A 25,156-nucleotide genomic window follows, 5' to 3' on the forward strand; every position below is an offset into this window, starting at 1 on the left:
CGGAGTCACGAGGGTCCCGCCGCTACGGCGGCAAGGGCCATTTGGGGTGGGCTGTGTTCGGCTCCACTCGGCTCTGGTCGGTCGAGCTGGGCTCGGCCGGGTTGGGCTCCGTTCGGCTCCTTCCGTCCCTGTTCGGTTCTGCTCGGCCTCGTTCGGCTCGGCTCGGGGCCGTTCGGCTGCGCTGGGCTGGTTCCGGCATCCCGGGCGGGGCGGTCCTGTTGCCGGCCCGGGGCGGGCAGCGCCGCTCGCTCTCTCCCTCCGTCCCTCCCTCCTTTCCCGTGACCTCAGTTCCCGGCGGAGCGGGGCCCCACCGCGGCTGGGCTCCGCTGTGCTCTCGTGGGGCGGGCTCGTCCCCGCGTCCGGCTATGGCGCGCTGAGCGCCGCGGAGCCGCCAGCCCGGGGCCGGCCGGGGCAGCCGGCAGGACGGAGACGGCAGGACGGAGCGGGCCCGGCGGGCGAGACGGCGCTCGGCCTGCGCCGGGCGGGCGCGGCGGGCGGCGGCGGCGGTGGCGGTGGCGAGCGGAGGCGCCATGGAGCCGGCGGAGGTGAAGGACCGCATCCTGGAGAACATCTCCCTCTCCGTCAAGAAGGTGGGAGCGGGAGCACGGCGGGGGCTGCGGACACCGACCCTCGGTGCTGAAATGACTAGGCCTGGAGACATCCCCGAGCTGGAGCTGTGGGTGTTGGGGACATCCCTAGGACGGCCCTGGACACCGGGGTTTAGGCCGGTGCTGTGCTGTGGTGACGGTGTTGTGGACAGCCCTGGGGACCCCCTTGTGCGGGTGAGGACCCCCCTGTGCTGGGTCTGGGGACAGCTGGGAGGACACTCCCTCAGCTGTGGGGGTGGCACTCTGCAAGTGCTCTGGGCCTGGAGACATCCATGGGGACCTCCCCTCAGCTGGTGCTGGGGACAGCTCTGGGACCCCTTACTGTCCTGTGGTTGAGGAGGGGCTGTGGGCCTGGGGCACAGCTCCGGGACAGCCTTGGGGACTCTCCTCTGCCCAGGGGTGGCCGTGGGTACCGTGTCTGCAGAGGTGCAGGGCTGGGGGACACTCCTGGGGACCCCCCAGACACACACCACTGCCGTGGATATAGGGTTGAAAAGTCCCTGTGGACCTCCTGCCTGAGGCGTGGGGCTGGGGGACAGTCCTACAGATCCCCACACCCAGAGCAGGGATGCTCTGTGACAGAAGTGTGAAGTCAAGGCCACCCAGCATCCCCTTTCCCAGAGGTGGACACTTTTGGAGATGTCCTTGGAGCCCCCCTGTGCTGAGAGTGTGAGGTTGGACACAGCCCTTCTGGTGGTGGGGGTGGCACATCTGAGGTGTGGACTCACCCTGCCAAAGGGACACTGCCAGGGTCACCTCTGTCTTAGCTGGTTGGGGTATTCTGAGATTCTCCTGCCCAGGGTTCCCCTTTTCAAAGGACAGGACTGGGGGGGGACCCTTTTTCCTGGGGCTCTATTTAAGAAGGATTTGGAGTCTGGCCTAAAACCATCTTTCCAGAGGTTTTCTCCTTTCAGGCAGGCATGTCCTGTGGGGGGCACAGGATAGAGGGGCAGGACCTGGGACATTCTCCCCATGCACAGAGGGGATGTGTGGTTCATTCCTGTGCCCTGCTCTGTGCCCTCAAAACAGGGCTCTGAATACGTGTCCTCTCACCTTCTCCTTGCCCCTCTTTTCTCCTTGTGGGAGATGGGTTCCTTAAAGCCCACTTTGGGAGTGGACACGTCCGTGAGCCGGCACAGAGGGGACTGTGATAGGCACAGGATCCTGGAATCTTTGGGAAGGCCAAAGGAGTGAGTTGTAAGGATATGCTGGAAGTTTTTGTTTGGCACACACATGAACTCCAGCCAACCTTGAAAAAGAGCCCCTGCTCCATTTGAGGAGGCAACAGGAGTTTCATTTGTGTTTTTCCCAAGTTTTGGGGGAAGGCTATCTGGACTTGCTGTTGTTTCTCCAGCTGTTGCATTTCCTCTGCCTTATGGAATAGGAGTTTTCCTGTGCTCTGCAGTGTGTCCTGACTCAGATTCATCCATGAAAACTTGTTTTATGAAGACCAGCACAAGTGAATTCCAGGTGCTATTAAGAAAGGGATGGCTGGACACTGCCTCTAGGGTGTAGGATGGATGTGCAAACCTCTCCCAGCATTTTTCTTCCATGGATCCCTGACCTCTGGTCTATTGCCTTTTTGTCCTCTAAAAATTAAGGATAATCTTATATCTATCTGGAAATTGGTGGATGTTCAGCCTGCTCTGAGCTCTGTCACAATGCTCTGCAATGCTCCTGCCTCAATTTCCCTGTATATATAAGGAATACAACTTCCCACAGAGGATTGATTTGACATAATTTGCATTCAGAAAATCCTTGGAAGATCACATTTGGAAATGCTAAAAAATCAAGATGATGTTTATTTGGTTTTTTTAATTACTATTGTGATTGAAGAGGACTCTTCAGCTCCAACTCTGCCAACACACCTTGGCCTGCCCAAATCACTGCCAACTCCTGTCTTGGTCCAGGAGTGAAAATTTTGGGATTTTCTAATCCTGTCTCTTCATTCCTGTTCAGAGCAAAACTCAGGGAAGTGTAGGAGCCTACTTCAGGCTGATGGAATAATTTCTACCATCCCAGTGAAACCAAACTCAGGCCATGGTGAAATTCCACCCTGCTTTTTTACTCCCAGGATGCAGTTCTCCTTCCTCAGGGAAATCGCTATGGAGCTGCTAATTTTTCCCAGTGCTTACCTCTCCCACTTCAGCCTGAAATCCCTGATCCTCTTTTTCCCTGTGAGTGGCAAGAGTAAAGTACTAGGTTAAGGGAGCAAGTGGCTTTGTGTTCGGAAATCCTACTCTCTGTCATCCTCATCTTGAGTAACTCCTTGGCACTGGAATTGTGTCATGGGACTTAGAGGAGTTTTCCAAGCATCCTGCCTCTGATTTAAAAGCTTCCTTACAGTGTGAGTTGCTCACTCCTTACTTTCAACACCGGTGCAGGTGTGGAATGGAGAATTTGGATGTGTCTATGGTGATGGTGGGGGTTTTCTTTTCTCAGCTGCAGACCCAAAGAGGAGGAAACAATGCCTTATTTTCATGGAGTTGCCCAGGGAAGAGCACCCTGTGCTTGGCAGCCTCAGATGGAAAAGGAGAGGAGCAGCAGCACAGCCATGGGAAGGGTTTGACACTCAGGGCTATGACTGTACCTGGCTGTGATTTCAGTTTTTACTGGGTGCTGCTGGATTTTAGGGATGGGAGATCACAGCACAAGCAGTGGGTGAATTCTGTACAAATCCACAGCAAAAAAATACTTTGATTCCAAGCAAATCCCTCAAACCTCAGTGAACAGGACTGGTTCTCTTATTTTCTTGGAAAGACATAAGGGATGGAGCACAGATGGAAAAGTGGCAAATGTGCTTAGAGAGGCTAATTCCAACCTGTGGGGTTCTCTGTGTGGTTCCCAGGTACCAGGGGGAGATCAATGGTACCTCTGCTGTGGATTTCAGAGGTGTGAGGTTGGAGGTGTGAAGTCAGACCTCCACTGAAAAAAAGTGAGGCAAAACACCTTAGACAAAATAGACTTCTCCAAGCAGAGAGCTGTCAAGAGGTTTCTGCTCTTGGTGGCTTCAGGTGAGGCTGGGAAAGCTCAGCACTGGGCAGCTGGGTCCCTACTTCAGTTCCAAGGGAATTGGGACCATGATTTTGATTTCTCATCTACAGCTTGGCCTCTGGGAGCTGTAAATTAATTCACAGGATGATGCTTTCTGCACACATGGACAGTGTTACTTCCATCTTGTGACCGTTTATTTTCCCTTTTCCCACTCATTTCTCCTTCTGCTAAGGGGGCTGTGCTCCAGCTCAAATTACTGCACAAATTGATGCCTAACCCTTGCTTTTTGTGAAGATTTAGAGCTTTATTGGGACAGAAGGCTAGGGATGGGCATGTTATGGCTCGGGGTGCAGGCTCTTGTTCACTCACGTGCTTATTTCCTTCTAGGAGATGCTGCTGTGTGTGGTGGCAGTGGGATGAGAGCAGCTTCCTGGTGCTGCCCAGGTGGACTCTAAACATACCAGAAATGCCAACAACTTCAAATTCATCCTTGGCCAAGCATCTCCTGGTAGGCAGGAGCTGTCACAGGTTCCCCAGTCCATGAAGCTGGTGTTTATGTTCTCTTAGGTTTCTATGAATATTCCCTGGGTTCAGAAAGGGTTTAGTGCTCTCCTACCTGGGATTAGGTGGTGAAAATGCAAAGTCCTTAAACAGTATTATTGTTCACAATTTCAGGAGCTGAATGTAAAATCAGAAAAGAGCTTAGAATCCCAGATTTTGGGACTCCTCTCTGTTTTTCAGGCTGTTCTGTTGGCTTTGAAAGACACACGTTGCCATGAACTGTGGAGCAGCTGATCTTTGGTGCACGTCAATCAGGTGGAGCAGTGGTTTTTGCTGACATTGCAGGAGCTCTTGCCAAAAGCTCTGGCTCTACTCTGTTTCTGCATGACTTTGGGAAGGTTTCCACTGCCCTCACAGCAAGTTAATGCTGAGCCTTTGCTGGCTGTCTTTAGGTTGGGGTTTTAGCCCTGTACCTTTGAAATGCCTTTGCAGTCTCCTGTGCTGCTGAGCTCTGCCTTGTGACACCTCTGCTTCTCCTGCACAGTGAGGGAGGGTTGTTTTGGGCATGACTTAGTGTCCCCGTGTCCTGGAGAGGAACAAGGAGTGCTGGAGTGGAGCATCCCTACTCAAATCATGTAGGGAATGTGCTCATCTCTGCTTGGCTGGATTTATTTAGCCCAGCTGCTGTGACATGGAGGCAGCAGCTCTGGATATGTGAAAACAGCCAAACAGTCTCTTGCCTTCTGCTCCTTTTTTGGGGGGTACCTCTCTGGCTCAAAAACCACAGGGATTTTATCTCTGCCAGGGTCTTTCCTCTCATTCACTCACATCTTTCCCAGGCCACATCTGTTGTTGCTGCAGGGACCACATTAAGAGGCTGGCCCTGCATATTCCTTTGCCACGTTTACCAGGTTTACCAGTTGCCAAAAGCCTGTGGGTGAAGGTAGCAGCAATCTCATAGAGCTCCTGAGTCATCCATGAAGACAAGACACAGGGGTCACTCAGGTGCTTTTAACAAGTCCACAGATGTGTTTTGGTGGGCATCCAAGGGCTTTGTCTCTGTGGTGCTGTAGTTCTGCTCTCATCGCAGCTGTGTGTTGCTTGAGTATTTCAAGGTTTATCTCTTTAGAAGTTCCTCTTGCCTCATCCCAGTGTTCAGGAAACTTCCCTGCCTTGCCATTGAGGAGCCACTCTGGTAGTCACCCTCACACCACCACAGGTCTGCTGATGATTCAGCGTTCGTCATCCACAATTTCAAGGAGATTGGGTTCTGCAGGTACCTAAACTGATGTTTGTCCTCCATAACACCCAAAATCAGCTCTGGAGCTGAGGGTGAACGAGGCTGTGATAACATTTTGGGAATTAAAAAATGCCATTTGTTCTCCTCTCTCTAACACAAAACGTTTTGCTGGGACAGCAGCCAGTTTAGGAGAGTGAATTTGGCTGTGGTTTTCCCAAGGAGCTAAAGGAAAGCCTCCAAGCCTCTCTGCCTCTGATTGCACAATTTTGGTGGCTGTTGAGTGATTTCAGCTTTCCCCACTTCTGGTGAACTGGTTGAAGAGGTGTAACTGAATTAAGCACAGGCCCTGGGCAGTGGGGAGGAACTCAGACACGCGATACCCAACATGTGAGGGAGCAGCAGCTCCCTGGGAGAGCAGCACTTCACTTGCTTCTGGTGTGTTTGCCACTGGACTTGGTTTTTTTTCCCCATAAAATCAATTTTTTTCTGTTACACTGAGCATGTGACCTTCCCACCTGCCTTTGGTTAGCTCAGGGACCCTGTTCCACTGCAGCCCGGCCCCTGCTCTGCTCACTCTGACAGAGGAACAGGATGCTCCCTAAAAATTCCCACTGCAAAAAATCCTAGCTTTGTCTGAGCCATACATGGGTCCAGGCTACTGCAAGTTTTGCTGCTTAGAAATGGTGAAGGAAAGCCCCAGAAAAGCCTTGGGGGGTGTGAGCTGAGAAGTTTACGTGTCCTAGGAGGTGACAGTCTTGTTGGCATTGGATTGGGAATGTTTCAAAGCTCAGTGTTTCCAGCAGGGAGCAATTTTACTGTGGGTTTCAGCTTCACCTGTCTCAGGCTTCTGTCTCTCCACATCTCCAGGCTGCTCCAGTGGTACTTGTGGTGCCTTCCAGGTGCTGATGCTCTGAATGCGCGTGGTGTGTTTGTTTAAGAAAAAGCCCCAAGATCCAGGTGAGATGCACAAAGTGGGAAGGTGGGCACTGAGGCCAGCGCTGTTTTTTAAGGAGTGTCACAGATACAACATGTCCAGCTAGAGCTGGAGTTTTAGGCCTTTATCTTGTACAAGTGTATGAGAGAGACACTAGGGCCCCTGCCATGACATTCAGCCTGCCTTTATGGATGATACAGAAAACTAGGAGTTTTCCAGGCACAAGAGTTCAGCCTTGTCTTTATCCATTTGCCACTGAATGTCTGTACTTCCTGAGCAGTTGTTAAAGTGACAGTTCTGTAGTGTCTGTCCTGGCCCTTCCCACTGTGTCTTCCCTTGGCACTGAGCTGTCATTGCTTGGGACAAGGTCAGTTGCCCTTTCTTGTGCTCCCTGGAGCTCCAAGATTGCTCCTGAGGGTGCTGAGCTCTTCAGCTGGGGAAAACCCCTCATCTTACTCCATGTGCTGTGGGTGGGAATGAGGGTTTTGAAGCACCTCTCCCCTCTCCCATCCCAGTTAAGGAGCTGAGGAATGCAAAGGGTGTTTGTTGTTCTTTCACTATATTTGTCCTGCCAGGGAAATACCAAGCAAAACAAGTGAAATGGAACTGATTTTGGAAAGCTGCTGGTGAAACATCTGCAGGGCAGATTTACAGAGGGGAGATGTGGACTCAGTTGGTTGTGGCCAGCCCTGAACAGGTCAGGAGACTATTTCAGTATTCCAACGAGCTTTTAGAATTACCGAACAGATTTCAAAGCCACCAGAAGAATGATTAGGTTTGGAAATGGGCTTTCCAGAACACATCTCTGATTATTTGTTGGCTTCCCTTGGAATGTAGGAGCTCTGCAGATCAGCCTGGAAAGCTTCACACTCATTGAGAACCACTGCAATTAATAGGGTATAAAATTGTGCAAGGAAGAGCCTCTCTCATGTGCGCCAGCATGGGATGGGGTGTGTCACTGCTAGAAAAATGAACTTGTGATTGATAAACAGCAATTAAATCCTCCTCCTCGGTGGGGATAAGGTGCGAGTGCCAGCCAGGTCTCTGATCCCGTTGGACAAACACCCTTCTGCTCCAGGCTCTCCCAGATGTGTTCAACCCATGGTTGGGCTGTTGTGGGCCTCTCCCTGAGCAGGTTCTGTCCCACAAGCACTGGCGTTGAGACCTGCTTGGGCCTGTGGAGTGGTCCCGGTGGATGGATGGCTGGGATGCCTTCTGCGTGCCAGCAGTGCTTATTTTGGCCACAGGAGTGTCTATAAATAGCCCTGGGTCAGGGCTCCAGGCATTGCCGTGCCCCTCATGAGCCTTCCATCCAAGCCAGCCTTCAGCCCTTCCTTCTGGATTTGAGGCGTAGAGGAGACAAAGGGAAGAGCATCTCCCCAAAACCCAGGAATAATATTTTTAGCCCAATCATTTCCCTCCTTCCTGATCTCTCCAGCTCCAGCCTGGCACACTGCCCAGCTGTGTCAGGGAGCTGCTTTGTGGATGCCTCATGAAGTTTGGTCACCACCTCCGAGACAGGTCTGACTGTGGAGGGAGAGGCTGGTTCAATTATCTGTGTGTGTTTTATAACAACTTACAGGAGACTCCATATAAACACTCTATAAAATGCCGGTTTTTGGGGCAGTGCCACATCACTCCTGCCATCACCATGCTTAGGAGTGGATGCCGGGATCATCTCTCATGTTGCTCATGGTCGTAATTCCTACAGATTTTCAGCTAGGCATTGGATCTTTGAAAAATGGCACAGCTAGATTTTGTTCCCCAATTGGGAAAGCTGTTTCATCCTAACTTTTCTCCATGTGACTTCACCCTTCTTCTCAAGCCAGAAACACCTACCCATCAGCTTTTGCAAGTCTTTCCCCACCCTGGCTGGAGGGATGACTCCACCCAGGAAATCCCAAGGCTTGCTGTGTCTTGTTCTCTCCCTGGAAAGGGTGGCTGGGCAGGAATTCATCTGGCTGATCTCTTTTGGGAATTGTGCTCCAGTGAGCCGTGCCTGCCCTTGGCTGGGCGCTGGAAGCCTGTGGCTGTGTTTATTTTGGAGGGATGCTGTGAATGGCACCATCCCTGGGTGCAGCACCTTATGGGGACGTGGTGGTTCATCTCAGTGGGAGTGAGCCATTGTGGCTTCCCTGTGACCCACAGCTCCTAAAAGACAAAGCGCCAGAATCCCAATCCCAGACTGCTGAGTGCACATTTCACACCCACTGGGCTGGTCTGACCCCATGACTCTGAGCAAAGCACAGTCACACCAGCTCATTCTCTGGCCCCTGATGTGCCACAGGGACGGAGTTGAGCCTTTTGGGGTAGGTTTGCTCTGGATATGGCCAGGGGGCCATGTTTTCCAGGAGCCTCCCCAGGAAGGGGGATGCAGAGGGAGCTGGTCTGTGCAGAGCAGGAGGCTCAGTGCTCCTTGCAGAGCAGCTAAAAGGGACAGCAACTCTTGGTGTAACATAGAACGAGCCCTTCAAAACCTAAACCCCTTCCGGGGAGAAGATTGGGTTTTTCCAAGGAAGAGAAATCCATTTTTTAGATGGAGACAGCCACCATTTGCTAATAGTTTGCACCCTTGGATGATGGGAGTCAGTTGATCCATGGAGAGGGATAGGGGCTATGCACTGGCTACAGGAGGAGCATGACGAAGTTCTGAGTTATTTGGGGGGGAAGGAAGAAAGAAAAAAGAGGAAGTACTTCTATTTCCTCATCTCTTTAGCTGCCCAGGCTTGGAGTGTCTCTGTCACGAGGAATTCCTCTGGTCAGAGGAGATACACAGAAGCACAGATAGGCTCCAAGTTCCCTCTAAACTGACCTCCCCAGGCTATGTCTCCTTTTTTTTGTTGATGAACTAACAAAATGCCTGATTTATTCTTGTTCCCCCCAGCTCTCCCTCACAGCTCCATTTCCCCAGTCCAGCACAGAGCCTGCCAAAACACCCAGAACCCCTTCCAAGGGTGCCCCAGCTCCCTGCAGAGCCCACAGCCTGGTTAGGACAAGTTGAGAATTTCTGCCTTCAAGTGCTGGCTCATATCCTGTGAGATCTTTGCTTTTGCCTCAATTTTCCCAAAAATGGGACATTTTAGTGAGCTCCAGCTCTTGGAGATCATCCCCACGACTCCATCTATCTGTCACCCAAGGGGTATGGCTCTAAATTATGTGTTTGTTTTGTCCTCTGGTGTCCTTGCTGCAGCTTCAAACACTGGCTGCAAGTACCTCCTGAAAGTTTTCTTAAATAGTGGGATTTTAGGTTATTTTCCTCTCTGCTTCAGTCTGGGCAGCCTATGAATAGTGGGAATCTTGTGAAGAAGCTTCCTCCCAGAAATGGGTAGGAGCTGTTGAGCTGAAATGCTCCAGGTCTCATGAGGGTGTTGTGAAAGGGCCTGTGGATCTTCAGAACACCCATAGGTGCCTCTGCAAAACCACCTCGTTGTGTATCGCTTCCCCGGGGGATTCACCTGCTGGGACAGGGACAAGCAGAGTAGGGCTGTGCCATCGGACAAGGGAGCTCAGGCTGCAATTCTCCAGGCTTAGCAGTTTTTTCTCATGTAAGGGCTGGGACCGGCTCCATGCAGGAACACGCCTGGCTCTCCCATCTTACCTAAGAGCTCCAGAGGTATTCAAGGTCTTCAGGCCAGGAGAGTGTTGGAGCTCAATATGTTCATACTTTTAAGAGTGTTGTTGGGATCAGTTCCCAGGGACCATGAGGTGTTCTCTCACCCCTGGGTAACTTCACATCAAGACTGGACGATTTTTCCAAAAGGAGCTTCTGTAGTAATAATTCTGGAGGAGAAGCCTGTTTTGGGGGACAGGTCAGACTTGACAAGCACAATAATGTTAAGTTTTTGGGTTTTACACATCTATCGTCTGATGAGGTTTGGCAAAGACACGTCAGGTTACTAAAATAATATATATATTGTCTACAATATTGTTGTGGCTCAGCTGAGCTGTTCTTGCTTATTGCCAGCAAACAGCCATGGCCTGTCTGGCTGAGATTACATCCTGGGAGAGTAATCTCCCTGCCTGGATGCCGAGGATGTGTGAGACAGGACCTAAATAGATCCGTAAGCTCTGGGGGCAGGAGGAGGCCTGTGGGTCAGCTGGGAAGGGATATAGGATTTGGGTGCAAGGGGATTTCTAGGATTTCTAGCAAAACCAAGGAGAGGCCTCATCCATGTTAGAGCCAGAAACAGAGCAGGGGTGGGGTTTATTTCTACTCTGAACCACTTTGTGGTGGCTGGAGAGGAACCACCAGACCCCACTGCAGTGTTGGCTGGGAGAGAAGAGCCTGCTCACCATTGGGGAACTTGGTTGTGCAGCCACCATGGCACTGCTGGACTGTGAGATGTGGGGACACTGGGCAAGGTTCTCCCTGTAGTTACTGCCTTTAGGGTTCTCTCAAAACCATTGGCTACACCCCATAAGTAAAACCTACAACAGGGTTTAGCAAGCTGAGAGATCACAAAAAACTGTTTAATGCTGGATATGAGTGTTTTGGCACCTCCACCTGCTCCTCGTGGGCTGGAGAAGGGCATTCCAGCCATCCCATTTCTTTTTTTTTTTTTTTTTTGCAGCTGCAGAGCTACTTTGCTGCCTGTGAAGATGAGACACCAGCAATCAGAAACCATGACAAGGTCCTGCAGCGGCTCTGTGAACACCTGGACCATGCTCTGCTCTATGGGTGAGCCTGGAGCCCACCTTTGGGATGCTGCTTTTCCCCATGGAAAAAGCCTAGTGTGGAACCTCAGCATGGGGAAAACATCTAGGCGGGGATTGGGGTGGAAATAATGAAACTTTTGCTTAATTTTCCTTTGGGATTTTTCTTCCTCCAGACTGCAAGATCTTTCCTCGGGGTACTGGGTGCTGGTGGTTCACTTCACACGCCGGGAAGCCATCAAACAGATCGAAGTGCTGCAGCATGTGGCCACCAACCTAGGACGCAGTGAGTGTTCACAGTGTCCCCAGCTCTGGGTGTGGGGACACCTGGGGAGGCCCATGTTGTGCTGAGGATTGGGGCTGCTGGTGGATTGAGGGAGCCATTGGAATCCAGGTCACAGGCAAAGGAACCGCAGAATCATTAAAGTTGGAAAGGACCTCTAAGATCATCAAGTCCTATCGTTAGCCCAGCACTGCCATATCCACCACTAAACCATGTCCCCAACTCCCACATCCACACATAGTTTGAATATTTCCAGGGATGGTGATTCCACCACTTCCCTGGGCAGCCTGTTCCGAGGAGGTGGGAGTCCTGCCATGACCACGAGGTCTCTGGAAATAATGGCACTGTGCCTCAGGGTCAGGTGCTGAGGTGTAGCACAGCTTCTGCTGCCCTAAAACCCAAGGGACTGTGCCCTCAAGGAAGGGTTCCAGACAGATGAGAGTGCTGTGGGGCCTTGGCCTCAGGAAAAGCTCCTGGCAGAGGGGTAGCACTTGGGAAGGATTGGAGTCCTGCAGGGCTGTGGCCTCGAGAAGAGTTCCTGGCAGAGGGGAGCATCCCTTCTCACCCCACATCTTGCTGTAGCAGCCATGTGCACGATTCTGCATTTTCCCTGCTCCAAGTTGTCCATAGCAGATATTTGGGACCATCAAGGCCACTTTTGACACAGGAGCAGGCCCAGATCCTCTGTGCCTGCTTATCCAAACACATGCCATGTCTTGGGCCTGTACTGGTGAGAGCAGAGCTGAGCACAGACTCTTCTGTCACCTCCCTCTGCACCAGAATTTGCATCAAATCTCACTTGGGCTGATTCACAGCAATTCTCCTCCTGCCTCTCCTGGCATTTCTGGCAGGGTTCCCATCTTGCTGGAGAGACACAGTTGTGTGGCTACTTCTTCACCTATCTCTCACCAATTTTACTCCAAATCATGAATCTCTCACTGGCATTTGCCCCTCCCCCCTCCCCCCAGATTTTCCTCATAGTCTCTCACCTCAAATAATACGAATTATCTGATTTGTGACTCTTTCTAGGCTTGCGTCACTTCTCAGGTGTTTCCAGATAAATCTCTCTCTACTCTGTTTCCAGGCCGGGCCTGGCTCTACCTTGCCCTCAACGAAAATTCCTTGGAGAGCTACTTGAGACTGTTCCAGGAGAACCTCAGCCTGCTGCACAAGTACTATGTCAAGTGAGTATCTCAGCTCCTTCTCCTTTGGGCAACGTTTGACATCCCTCCTTGTTAGAAGCGAGCCTGAATTTGCTAGTGAGGGACAAGCAGTTGATCAGGGCTTGATTTTTTTCCTTGTGGGATTTACGTGGTTAATTTAAAGGTCCTAGATTTGCACCTACTATCTTCTTATCTCTATGAGGCCCTGCAAGCATTTCTCCTAGTTCCTGCTTTTGCTCTGCAGTCCTCTTTATATTTTTCCATTATTTCCAGAGAGCTGCTGAGCTCCTGTCCAGGCACCCAGCTTTTCTGGACATCTGGATATGTGGCTGTAGCTCAGTTTGGGGACAGCATGTAGTGGCTGCCCATGGAGGCAAGGAGTGGGTTGCCAGCTCCAGGGTCAATCTGTGGCAGCTCAGAGACAGCCCCAAAGAAACAGAAGGGCCCTTGTAGCTGCTCCTCCTCTTTCCCACATCTGTAAAGCTGTTTTGTTCCTCTCTGTGGCAGGAATGCCCTGGTCTGCAGTCATGATCATCTGACCTTGTTCTTAACACTGGTGTCTGGACTGGAGTTCATCCGCTTTGACTTGGACCTGGTGAGTGTTTGATCTGTTCTCCCAGCTCTGGGAGAGTGGGAATGTGGAGCAGGGGAAGTCCAGGGTGGGACAGATCCCACCACTTGGTCCAGGGTGGTCCTTCAGCTGAAAATGTGACCCTGATGATTATGGGAAAGACTCTTAGGTCTTTGGAGATCCAACAATGGGATTTATTCCTGTTGCTCAGTTCTTCACTGTTTGGAGGAGGAACAAGGCAGCTGCAGGGCAGATTGATGGGGATAAAGGAGCTGAGCTCTGCAAGTACTGGCACAAACCCCTGGTACCCCTCCAGAAAACACAAACCTACTGGATAACCTTTGGTAAAACTGCTGAGTTTCCTCTGAGATGGGCACTGAGAAGGGACCTTCAGGGGACAGTCCCACTGTTTTGGCGGAGTGGCATTTCCTGAAGCTGTGCCAGTAACAGTGACTGGAGCCTGACCCTCACCGCATTCCCTGCCCTGCAGGATGCTCCATACCTGGACCTGGCCCCGTACATGCCCGATTACTACAAGCCTCAGTACCTGCTGGACTTTGAGGAGCGCCTGCCCAGCTCTGTGCACGGCTCCGACAGCCTCTCCCTCAACTCCTTCAACTCTGTCACCTCCACCAACCTGGAATGGGACGACAGTGCCATTGCTCCATCCAGTGAGGGTCAGTGGGTTTTGGGGGACAGTGTGGGCAGGGCTGTGTTATTCTCACATCCCCTTCAGATAAAGCAGTAGATTTTAGACTGAAAAAGACCAAAGCAAGAGACCCAGCCGCTAGGCTGGGAGTCTCTCCTGTCTTACATCCTTGAGAGACAGGACAGGGCGGAGTGGGTTTAAATTAAGAGTTTTAAACTAAAAGATGGGAGATTTAGATCAGGTGTTAAGAAGAAACTCTTCCCTGTGAGGGTGGTGAGGCCCTGGCACAGTTTGCCCAGAGAAGCTGTGGCTTCCCTATCTATGGAAGTGTCCAAGGCCATGTTGGACAGGGCTTGGAGCAACATGGGATGGTGGAAGGTGTCCCTGCCCATGGCAAGGGGTAGAATTAGGTCAGCTTTAAGGTCCTTCCCAAGACAAACCATTCTGTGCTGATTCTATGCCTCAGACTGGGAGAGAAGGACATTCCCTGCAGGCACCCCAGGCCACATTCCCATCCTAGGGGTTTAGCAAGAACTGGAGGAATCTCCCCACAGAGTGAAGCCCATGCTTGTATCTGAATGTGACTTCCAGGTCAGCAGGGACACAGGGCTGCAGGGGAGGTTTTGTTTGTTTCGCAGTCCAGAGACCCACATGCTAGCCCTAGTGAGGAGTAGTTTCCAGAGTCTTCTCTGTGTCTGCAGTCTGGGAGAAAGACAGCCAGTGGTCTCAGAGGTGTTGGTTTTTCCTCTTGATACATCATGAGGAGCCTGATAAATTGTCCTACTCACCCTCTTATCCCTTCAGAGAGGCTAGATGTTCTTCCTGATGAACTGGGCAGACATGTACCTTGTGTCTGCCCCATGAATCTGCTGCAGCCAGAGCAGGGAGCTCCTGTCCTGCACCCACCACGTTCACATGAAGCAGCACCTCTGCTAATGCTGTTCCTAATCCAAAATGCATTGGCCCTGTTCTGTTTTTTGTGTCTGTTTGGGCAAAGGAGATTCTGGAATAGAATTGGAATGGAATGAACTGTTAGATGGATGCAGGGAATTTGGGACTGAGCCCACACAGAGATGGGTTTCCTTAAGACAAGGATCACCAGTTGCCTTTTATGAACGAGACAGAACCTGTAGGTATTAGAGATGCTGAGAAGGAGCAGCCTGGGATGGGCATTAGTGTTGTTTTAACAAAGGACTTGGAAGCACAGCACTGGTTTGGGCTCACCACATCTGCACTCAAGAAAGGGTTTGATTTTAGGGACTTGCTCATGCCACATCTCTAGCATCCCAGGGAAGCGGGAGACAGCATGAGGAGCCTAGAAATAAAAAACACAGGAAGAAAGTTCTCTGTCCCCAGAGGACTGGCATAAGCAGCTCTTGTGCTGTATCCCTGGGTTTGTATTCCTACTTCTCCCTCAGCATAGCATGTCTTGTGTCAGACATCTCCTGCCTGCCCCTGTCACTAGATGTTCCCAGCCTTCTGGTGGATGGTTTCTTAATGCTGGAGAAAAGAGGGCTTTGGAGTAGAGATCCAGGAGATTTTGGAGATGGATTTTGGGTTTGGCATCATCTCAGCCTATTCCATGTGTCCAGGCTGTGTGTCTCAGTCTCCCATGCACAGAGGGGTTTGGTGCTGATGTAGAAATGCTGGACCAGCACCCAGGAGGGCAGGAATTGCTGCTGCTCCTCTGGTGTGGAGGAGTTTAACTTTACCCTGTAGCTATTACCCTGCTCATCATTTCAACAGGAGCATGTCTCTACCCTGAGAGTGTAGGTGGAACTGGGGATTGTAGGATCAGAGGACAAGTTTTTCCCTTTAATCAGATCCCTGGCTTTGCAAACATTCATGAGTCAAACATCACAGTATCTGTGGGAGGTAAGTGTGAAGTGGGGAAACTAAGGCACAGAGAGATTAAATTGATTGCCAGAGAGGATCAAGCCCTAGGTGACACTGTTTATCTGGCTTAGTTTCCCAGCAGCTTGAATAATGGGGCCTTCACCCTTCCCTGGTCACTTTGTAGCTCCCGTAACAGTGGTTGTTCCAGAAGGAACAACCATTAGTGCCTCTGGTTTCCATTCACATCCACATTCCTTGTTTTCTCATGTGTTTCAGATACCAGTGGATGATTGTTTTGTTTCTTCCCATTCCCATCTCCCTCCCCAAATCCCCATCACACTCTCCCCTCTCCCCACTTCCCTCCCTACTGCCTGTATTTCTAATCCTGAGTTTTATCCCTCATTTTTGTAGATTATGATTTTGGAGATGTCTTTCCAGCAATGCAGACCATGCCCAGCAGAGACTGGGAAGGTGGGACACACTCATCTCTTACAGCACTTTGGTTTTCTCTCTGCATTGCTGCCCCCTGAGCTTGCTGCATGTTCCCATGTTTGTTTCTTTAACAACCAACTGCCCTGATGGAATTCTGTACAGGCCCAAAATGTGGGATGTGTCAGCTGCCCTCATGCCACGTATTTCCTCTTTGGGGTAAAGCACACGGGGTGTTGATTGAAAAATTGATCCACCATCACAGGTTTCCTGAAAGCCCTGGAAAACAGCTGAACTAATTCTGCTCCCTTTAATTTTGGGCATTTTGCAGAGATTAATTCGGGTGGTTTTGTTTTCTCTGGATCATCCTGTCCTGAGTCAAAACTTCTCCCATAAAGCCACAATATCCAGCACATGGCTGTGCTCAGTTTGGGTCACTACATTTCTTATTTTTATTGATTTTAGCACTTTTTAAACCCACTTACCAGCTACCTCTGGCCTTTATGGCCAAGAGCACTTGCCCAGTTTAAAGGAATTTGTTCTTCTTCCACATGCAGCCCCTGTGTGTATCCTCCACCGGAGCAGCATCCTCTCTGCTTCACCCCCACACTCAGCAGCTCCCCTTTGCAGCTCAAAGCTGGATGGAGTCTGATGGAGCTGGATGGAACCTGAATATTTGCGGAATATTTGGGCAAATCTACTTGAATTCCATGTGGATTGCTCTTGGGCTCTAACGCGTTCCCTCTTACCTTCCTTCTTACCCCACACACGGGGATGTCACAGAGGTGGTTTAACCTGTCCCTGGAGGGTACAACCACATTTCCAAACCCAAAGTGCAGCCAATAGCCCAGTGGGGGTGTTGGGGGAAGGCAAATCCCTGTGGATTTGAGGATTTAGAACCTAACTGAATTCCCTTGTAGAGCTCACACTCTCCCTGCTCTGGGGCAGCTTTTTCAGTGGGAACAAAGTGGCATTTTGGAATCATCCAGCACAAACCGTCTGGCTTAGAGTTTTACAAGAGGTTTCATTTCTCTCCTCAAATCCTACACCCTTAATCAGTCTTGCCAGGGCTGTGATTCTCTTCCCAAAGGGTCTTTTTAGCTGGCTGTGGAAAGGAATCATAGAATGGTTTGGGTTGGAAGGGACCTTAAAGGACATCTCATTCCAATCCCTTGTCATGGGTAGGGACACCTTCCACTAGACCAGGAATGGTTCTGGAGAAGAGAAGGACATGGATAACTTCCCTTTAACCATGATTTTGAATGGATAATGGATAATAATAGTCTGAGCATGACTCTTGCAGCCCTTCTCCACTGCTCTTTTTCCCTCTGAAGACTAACATGGGCCCAGCTGTTTGTGCTCCTCCCTGTCTGTGCTACCTGCTGTCCTCAGACTCCTGTAAATGCTGTGTCCCCTCTCCAGCCCCACAATATGTGTCTCATGTGAGCAGAGGAGAGCAGCCAACTCCGTCAGGATGGCTGCTCCATGGGCTGGCTCTGTGTCTGCCCTTCCAGCTGAGCAAGCACCTTCCCACAGCCCCATGGCAGGGAGAAGTGGCAACCTCGTTGCTCGCTGTCACCGTGCTCAGGAGAAATGGCCCCAGGACCCCTCAGACACTTCCCACAGACACCACCTCTGCTCATCCATCCAGCTGCTAGCTCCTGGGCAACTGAGGTGTTGTGTTCAGGCGTTCCCTGAACTGCAGAGCGGGTGCAGGGTCTCATGCTGGCCTCCCTGTCCCTCCTCGCTAGGAGCTGCTGGCACTGCCAGTGGCCTGGTGCCCACATGGTGCCCCCAGCGTGCAGCTTGGCTTGATCTGGCTCCATCCAGGAGCCCAAGCCAGCTGATCTGCTCTTCCCACCTTGTCCCTGCAGACGGGGACCTGACGGACACGCTCAGCTGCCCGCACTCCACTGCCTCGGAGGCCAACAGCAGCAGGGCCGTGGCGAGGAGCCCCACGCAACGCCACAACCCCTTCAATGAAGACAAGGCTGAGTCCTCTGCCGACACCACGCCAGTGCACACGGCTTCCCGGGACAAGGCAGATGCCACCCCTGAAGGAACGGACCAGTCTGAGAGCTGCACAGAGCTGGAGGTCATCAGGTAGGGACAGAGTGCTGGCCTCGGAAGGGGTGGCAGCCATTGAGGATGTGCCACCTCTTCTGTCCCAGTGAGGATGATCTCTGTGCTGCAGCCTTTATTCAGCCCCATGGGCTGAGTCCCTTGGGCTGATTCCACATCACCCCCTTTCCCTGCCAGTGTGTATGTCAGAGGGCTCAGAGTAATCCATGAGGGTTTATTTGGAGCTCTCTCCAACTGGTGGCAGCTTTGCAGGAGCTCTGGCACTTGGATCTTCTCTCCCATCCCGTCCCTTCTCCTGTATGCCAGTGAGCTGTGGCTAACCCTGTTGCAGGAGATGCCTCTGCAGAGCTCCTGGACAGTGAGATCCCCAAACGCTCCCTCAGAGCACTTAATCCAGACAAAGAGCTCAAGGCTCTGTCTGCCCACACCCAGCGATGGGAACTCCTCAAACTGGCCCAGCAGGGCTGTGCTTCGTTCTCATGCTCGGTTTTCCTAGGGAAGGAGCAGAGGAGCTGGGTTTTACACATGAGCCCACATGGGAGACACAGGGAAGGGGAGCACAGAGCTCACTTCCCAAGCAGGGGTGACCTGGCAGCAGTTTGGGTGCTGTGGGTGCCAGAACACTTCCGCAGCACATCCCAGTGTGCTCCAACCTGCATCTCCCTCTTCTGGCACGTGGGGACACAGCATTCCCACCTCTAGAAACCTCCTCCCTCCCCAGCTCCTTGATCTCAGCCAGGGATTTCTCCCACATCACTTCAGCTCCACAACTGTTTATGATCTCTTTACAGCTGAAAGAAAGCCCAAGGTGCTGTGTTAGTAGTGACACTTCTTTTTGGGATAGATAGGAAAAAGTGTCCATAGCTTGTCTCATGAAAACTGGCACAGAGATGGGGTTGCATGGCTGCACACTGAGTGATGTTCTTGATAGAAGGATTTCTCTGCAATAGGGAAAATTGCAAAGGAATGTCGTTGGGAAAGGGTTGGACCCCTGTGCGTATTGCAGAATCTAAACAGGCACAGTGGGTGACATTCTCCTCTCTCACAGGTTAGCCAGGAAGAAAAAGACAGGCAAGAAGAAGAAGATTAAGCCTGAGGAGGCGGTGAACAGCCTGGCACCTGCAGCACCAGAGGCCAGCGGGGACACCAGCATCAACAGGCTCAGTGACAGGGAGGAGCCGCTGAGGGACGGGGACCCCACTGCCCCGGGCAGGCCAGAGGAGAGTGGGGAGCGCGCTGCCCTTGGCCCTCTGGCCCTGCGCATCCCTGAGATGAAGGACACATCCATGGAGAGCGTGGGACAGCCCCTGAGCAAGGTCATGGACAGGCTCAATGGGCAGCTGGACCCCAGGGGCTGGCATGGCAGCCTGGAACCCCCTGGGCAGCCCTTTCGGACTGGCACGCCAGGGGAGACCCCAGATGGATCATCCTCTGGCGACTTTAGCGAGGGGATTTCAGCCCCCATGGACTTCTACCGATTTACCGTTGAGAGTCCAAACGCTGCTGCACCAGGTGGTGGCCACCATGACCCTCCAGGGCCTGGCCAACCGCCATATGTTTCTGGTAGCCCTGAGGCTCCTGAAGAAGAAAGCAGAGAGGGAGAAGCAGTTGGGGCAGTAGAGGAGTCTGAAAGGGCAAGTAATGAACCTCAAACTAGCCAGACAGAAACCACCAAGCCGCATGCTCTCTGTGAGCCCAAGAAGGAGCAGCCCAGCCCCTCCCTGAGCAGCGCTGAGGACTCTGGGGTGGAGGAAGGGCAGGGCAGCCCCTCAGAGCTGACCCATCCCTCCGAGTTCAGGTGAGGATGGGTTTGCTCAGCAGGGAAAGCATTTTCAAAACAATCTTAAGCTCAAGAGAATGCCTTCCTGGACTCACCTAGCCTCACATCCATGTCCACCCTCTGCTGTCTCTCTCTGCAGGGTGGATAACAACCATCTCCTCCTGCTGATGATCCACGTCTTCCGGGAGAATGAGGAGCAGTTGTTCAGGGTAAGGGGTCTCCATCAGTTCAAAGATCAGCTCTGTGCCTGCATCAGCCCAGGCCTGAGAGCTCCTTTCTTTCCATGCAGATGATCCGAATGAGCACAGGGCACATGGAAGGGAACCTGCAGCTGATCTATGTCCTGCTGACAGATTGCTACGTGTACCTGATCCGGAAAGGTATCTCATCCCGACAGCTTCTGGGCTCAGTGGCAGGGAAGGAGGCTCCATCCATGGCTTGTCCATGGATTAGGCCATCATTGCTGTCACAGCCAGTTTCCTTGAGTCCCATGGTCACAGTAGGGAGCTCAGATTGACTGATCCCCCAGGAGCCCCAGGACACGTGTCCCGTGGCTCCGTGCTGCCTGGGACATGGCTCAGTTTGCAGGTGCATCACTGCTGCTGCAGAGGGGGTCCTGTGCCCCCCTTCATGTGGCTCTCTGTGTCTGTGCCAGGGGCAGCGGAGAAGCCGTACATGGTGGAGGAGGCTGTGTCCTACAACGAGCTGGATTACATCTCGGTGAGCCCAGCCAGGGTGGGCAGCCCAGGGGAGCCAGAGGCGAGTGGGGGGTCAGTTCTCGCCTGTCCAGGGGTGAAGATGTCAGGAGCATCACAGTGGGATGTGTTTGAGTCCTTGGGGAGTGTTCTGGGCATTTAACCTTTGAAACTGGGAGAGTTGGCAGTGATGCCCCTTCCAGTGCCACCTCTGTGGGTGCCTCTCTTGCTCACGTCTTTGCATGGGCAGCGGAGTGACCACTGACCCTCTCCCTGGTGCCAGAAGCCTGGTCAGCCCTGCTCTGTTGCCCCTCATCCCTTGCCTGGCTTCCCTAAGCATTGCTGTGTGGCACAGGTTGGGCTGGATCAGCAGACAGTGACCCTGGTGTGCACCAACCGGAGGAAGCAGTTCCTGCTTGACACTGCTGACGTGGCTCTCACCGAGTGAGTGGGGAACTGGCGCATGGAATTCTGGAATTATTGGACTGGGGGACAGTGGGAGACTCCAGAGACAGCCCTTCATGACAGTCCTGCCACCTGTGAGGAGTTTGGGGGTTGGTTTGATGCCACTGGCTGAACCCAGCTGACCGCTGGAAATGCCTCAGGCATGGATACAACCAAAGTATCTTAGTATCTTCCCTGGATAAACTGTCACCCCATCCCTCAGTCTGAGCTTTGGGGCTCTGGGCAAGGCAGACCACGTGTCACTTGTGTCACTTGGCATGAGTAGGGGTGAGCTCTTGAGTTCCAAGGCATGTCCCCATGTCTCTGTGTGTGCTGGCAGCTCAGGTCATACTGGAATCTGGGCTGGGATGAATGACCACCTCCCAGTGTCACCAGTCTCCTTTCTGGAGTTCAGACTTTGCAACCTCTAAACATCTTTGGTCTGTAGGTTCATTTTGCGACTCTTTGGTCTGGAAGACCAGAGACCTATGGTTAAGGGGAGCCCCTAGGGCACCAGAGTGTATGAGGGAGATGAGGGCCTGTTTGCCCCAGCCTTCTCAGAGATCTCTGCCACCCTTTCAGGTTCTTCCTCGTCTCCTTGAAGTCAGCCATGATCAAAGGGTGCCGGGAGCCCCCTTATCCCAGTATCCTCACAGATGCCACCATGGAGAAACTGGCACTTGCCAAGTTTGTGGCACAGGAGTCCAAGTGTGAGGTGAGTTTGGATATCACCATCATCACTGCAGGTAACGAAGGCTCACAGGAGACTCCCTTGACTTCTCCTGGTTCTTACAGGCCTGCAACGTGGTTGTGCGTTTCTATGGCCTCGTTCACTGGGAAGACCCCATGGATGAGGCGCTGGGACCTGCCAGCAGCAGCTACTCCTCTGCGGAAAACGCCATCACCAAGGATGGCATCCTGCACTACAAGGCAGGGACCTCCTACCTGGGCAAGGAGCAGTGGAAGCCCTGCTTCGTGGTGCTTAGGTGGGCAGTGGGGCAGTGGGTCAGGGCTGGGGTCACACAAGGCTCTTGAGAGAAGTGCTGGGAGCAGTTTGCTGCCCAAGAGCTGCTTGGGAGGTGCTACCTAAAGGGGCCAAGCCACTGGTTTGGTGGCCAAAGCCACCATTCGTGGGTGCCCAGCAGCAGGAATGTGATCTCACAGGGCTGTGTGAGTGGGTGGCTGTGGGACCAAAGGCAGGGGAAACCAGAGCTGAGCTGACTCCAGTTACCCGCTCTCTCATCTTCCCAAATGGCAGCAACGGGATATTGTACCAGTACCCAGATCGGACAGACGTCACCCCTTTGCTCTCCATCAACATGGGGTAAGTGGCTGGTAGAACATGACACCCAGACTCAATAGGGATCTGAGAAGCAGGAGCTACTTGGGATGTCCAAGGAGGGATTCCAGGCTGGATCATGACCTGGTCCATGCCACAAGAATCCCGGCTGCTCCTGCCTGGGGACAGGTGCCCATTTGTTTTGGCTCCAGTGCATGCCACTGAAATTGGGCTTATTTCCTTCCTTGGATGGGGCCTTGGCTTCTGAAGGGTGATGCATCCCTCCAAGAGCCTTGCTGGAAGACCCACTGTGCTCAACTCCAGCTCTCCTGCAATGTGAAAAGCCTGGAGATGGTCCTTTGAGCAATCCCAGGGGATGTCACAGATGGGAAATGAGTGTTTGTTGGGAACAGGAGTGAGGTGCTGCCCAGGGAGGGCAGTCGGAGGCTGTTTTCAGGCTCATGCTAGCTCATCCATCCCACTTATCTCCATCCTCCCCCTCTCTCCCAGTGGTGAGCAGTGCGGTGGATGCCGACGTTCCAACACCACCGACCGGCCCCACTCCTTCCAGGTGATCCTGACAGACCGGCCCTCCCTGGAGCTGAGCGCCGAGAATGAGGAGGACATGGCAGATTGGATGCAGTACTTCTGCCAGGCTGTCTCCAAAGGGGTGAGCGGGGGACAGGCCCCAGGTGTGGGTGCTTCAGCCCCCTCCCTTGCCCAGAGCCCCTTTGGTGCTGCCGAAGGGAGCAGGAATGTCTGGCAGGATGGAGCAGACACCTTTATCCTGCACCAGGAAGGTTTCCCCACAGGAAAACACATGCACCCCAAAGAGATGGGGCTCCATCATACTAGGTTTTACCACTCCTTCTCTACCCCACACAGGTGATCCCCCAGGGTGTTGCCCCGACGCCATGCGTTCCCTGCTGCCTGGTGCTGACGGACGAGAAGGCTTTCACATGCCATGAGGACTGTCAGACCAGTTTCTTCCGCTCGCTCGGCACTGCAGAGCTGACTGATGTCACGGCCATCTCCACAGAGGCCAGCAAGGAGTACTGTGTCCTGGTGAGAACAGGGCCTTGGGATTCGCTGGCCTGGGGCTGGGTGAGCACCCAGTGCTGACACCTGGCCTCTCCCCTGGTGTTTAGGAGTTTGCCCAGGACAGCAAGGAGTTCCTGCCCCCCTGGGTTCTTTATTTTAGTTGCACTACGGAACTGGAGAGGTTCCTGTCAGCACTGAATGCTGCATGGAGGAACATCTACCAGGTGAGCATGTGGGGCTGTCTTACACTCTCATCGAGTGAGGGAGAGCAGATGGATGAATTTGTCTCTGTAGGGGGAACCCAGCTTTCCCACAAAGGGCAGGAGAGCTGGGGAGCTCCTCTGGGTCCATATAATCACAGGATGTGGATTTAAAGCCTCGCAAGACAAGCCATGAGCATCCAGTGCTGGCAAGGGGAGTGGGAGGAATGTGGGTCAGCCCCGCTGTCACCATATCTATGACACAGGCAACTTTCCCACGTGGAGGTGGTTTTACAGTGAGAGGGAGAAATGACTGCTGTCTGTTCCCTTTCTGACACCCCACACCTGTGTTTCAGGTCGATCTCCAGCACAAGACCATTCTGGATGCTGCTGTGAAGAAGAAATGTGAGGATGCCCAGAGCCTCATCAACAGCGCCTGGCAGCGCAGCGACAGCCTCTGCCGGGGACGGGCTGAGCGGGACCCCTGGTGTTAATCATGGCCAGGGGAGGACAGCTCACAGGGGCCCATTTTTGGGGATCAGGGCCTGTATTTGGCCAACTGGCACTCCAAACCCTCCTGCCATTGCTTGGTCTCCACCAGGGCTGTGCCTGCAGTGTGGACCCCACGCTCTCCACTGAGCCAGGGACATTCAGCATGATTTGGGGAGGAGCCAGACCCTTCACTACCTGCGCCTTCCTCCTTGTCCAGCTGCCACGGGGCAAATAATTTGCCTTTCACAGAATAATATATCCCAGTAGTAGTGAGGGAGAGGGCAGGTGCAGGATGGACTGGGACAAGCATCCCTGTTCTGATGGGGAGCAGGAGTGAGGACTTGTTCATTTTTGAACAGGATCAGGGCAAGGCGGGAACATTCAATCACTACTGTGCATGTTTTGTTGCTCATAAATCACTGAGGATGGCCCCACTCTGCCTCCTTCTCCTGGAGACCTTGCCCGGGGCCTCTGGACACCACTGAACCACTCTCAGCCTGTCCAGGAGATTTGAGGCTAAGGAAGAAGGACCAGAGCTAAATATTTGGCTGTAAACATGGTTTTAGGAGATCTCAATAGCCGATTTGTGGTTTGAATGCTGACCCTGTGCACTGGGGGAGAAGAGATGGAGTCCCATGTTCTTCAGGTGTCCTGAGGGACATTGTCATATGGCTGCCACCAAGCATGTCCCCATCTCCTCAGCTCACTGCATCCGAGGCCAGCAAGGACCCATCGCCACTTGCGCTCCACAACGAGCACTTGGGGGAACAACCCCAGCTTTTAAATAATATTATTAATAATAATAATAACCTGGAGACCCTCTCATGTAATATACGTTCACGGGGCCTTTTTCTGGGAGGAAACGTATGTGACTGAATGTATATGTACATACATCTGCTTCCTTTCCCCCCACCCCAAATAAATAGACCTTGGTAACTCAGCCTTGGCCCTTACGCCAGATTCTGCCACCAGGGGGCTGCTGCTCCTGCCGTCACTTTGGAGCCTTTGGAATAGCTCTGGGGCAGAGAGAAGGGGTATTTGGATTAAGAGAGGGGAGGACGTGCGCCTCCAGCTCCTCCCTGAACCACAGCAGCGTTAACCCTGTGGTGGGACATGTTTGTGGCTTCAACTAGGAATTACCCATCAGGACAGAGTCTTCATGCTTTGTCCTTGCTTATCCCTGGATCTGGGAGATCTAGTCCAGTCCAGACAAGAAAGAAACAGCCATAGGGCCACCCCGCAGCATCACCCATTGTCCCCATAAACCCTCCTTGAGTTCTGA

At 52.6% G+C, this 25,156-nt stretch overlaps 1 protein-coding gene across 3 annotated transcripts; it reads left to right on the top strand.

The window, feature by feature from the left end:
• Positions 1 to 454: 454 nt before the first annotated feature.
• On the top strand, positions 455 to 24,801 carry PLEKHM2 (pleckstrin homology and RUN domain containing M2). 3 transcript variants are annotated; one of them, XM_083876918.1, is made up of 20 exons: positions 458 to 590; positions 10,849 to 10,955; positions 11,107 to 11,216; positions 12,298 to 12,397; positions 12,884 to 12,971; positions 13,438 to 13,624; positions 15,844 to 15,903; positions 17,736 to 17,964; positions 18,992 to 19,741; positions 19,863 to 19,932; positions 20,013 to 20,103; positions 20,379 to 20,443; positions 20,774 to 20,862; positions 21,445 to 21,577; positions 21,658 to 21,848; positions 22,121 to 22,186; positions 22,652 to 22,811; positions 23,027 to 23,206; positions 23,290 to 23,406; positions 23,739 to 24,801. In XM_083876918.1, exons 1-20 carry the CDS (start codon positions 531 to 533, stop codon positions 23,874 to 23,876), a joined length of 2,991 nt encoding a protein of 996 aa, XP_083733044.1. In that variant the 5' UTR covers positions 458 to 530; the 3' UTR covers positions 23,877 to 24,801. The 3 variants fall into 3 exon arrangements, with proteins under 3 accessions (XP_083733046.1, XP_083733044.1, XP_083733045.1); XM_083876919.1 differs by lacking the exon at positions 15,844 to 15,903 and having other exon boundaries at positions 459 to 590; XM_083876920.1 differs by lacking the exons at positions 23,027 to 23,206; positions 23,290 to 23,406; positions 23,739 to 24,801 and having other exon boundaries at positions 455 to 590; positions 22,713 to 22,815.
• Positions 24,802 to 25,156: the final 355 nt, after the last annotated feature.

The sequence above is a fragment of the Zosterops lateralis genome (genome assembly GCF_965231275.1).
Source record: "Zosterops lateralis genome assembly, chromosome: 22".
Classification (NCBI taxonomy): domain Eukaryota; kingdom Metazoa; phylum Chordata; class Aves; order Passeriformes; family Zosteropidae; genus Zosterops; species Zosterops lateralis.

Excerpts from the sequence above, each read along its gene's own strand:
- PLEKHM2 (XM_083876918.1), top strand. The coding sequence starts at position 531 with ATGGAGCCGGCGGAGGTGAAGGACCGCATCCTGGAGAACATCTCCCTC. Across the intron at positions 17,965-18,991 it reads ACAGAGCTGGAGGTCATCAG|GTTAGCCAGGAAGAAAAAGA; the intron begins GTAGGGACAGAG and ends CCTCTCTCACAG. Across the intron at positions 20,104-20,378 it reads CGTGTACCTGATCCGGAAAG|GGGCAGCGGAGAAGCCGTAC; the intron begins GTATCTCATCCC and ends TGTCTGTGCCAG.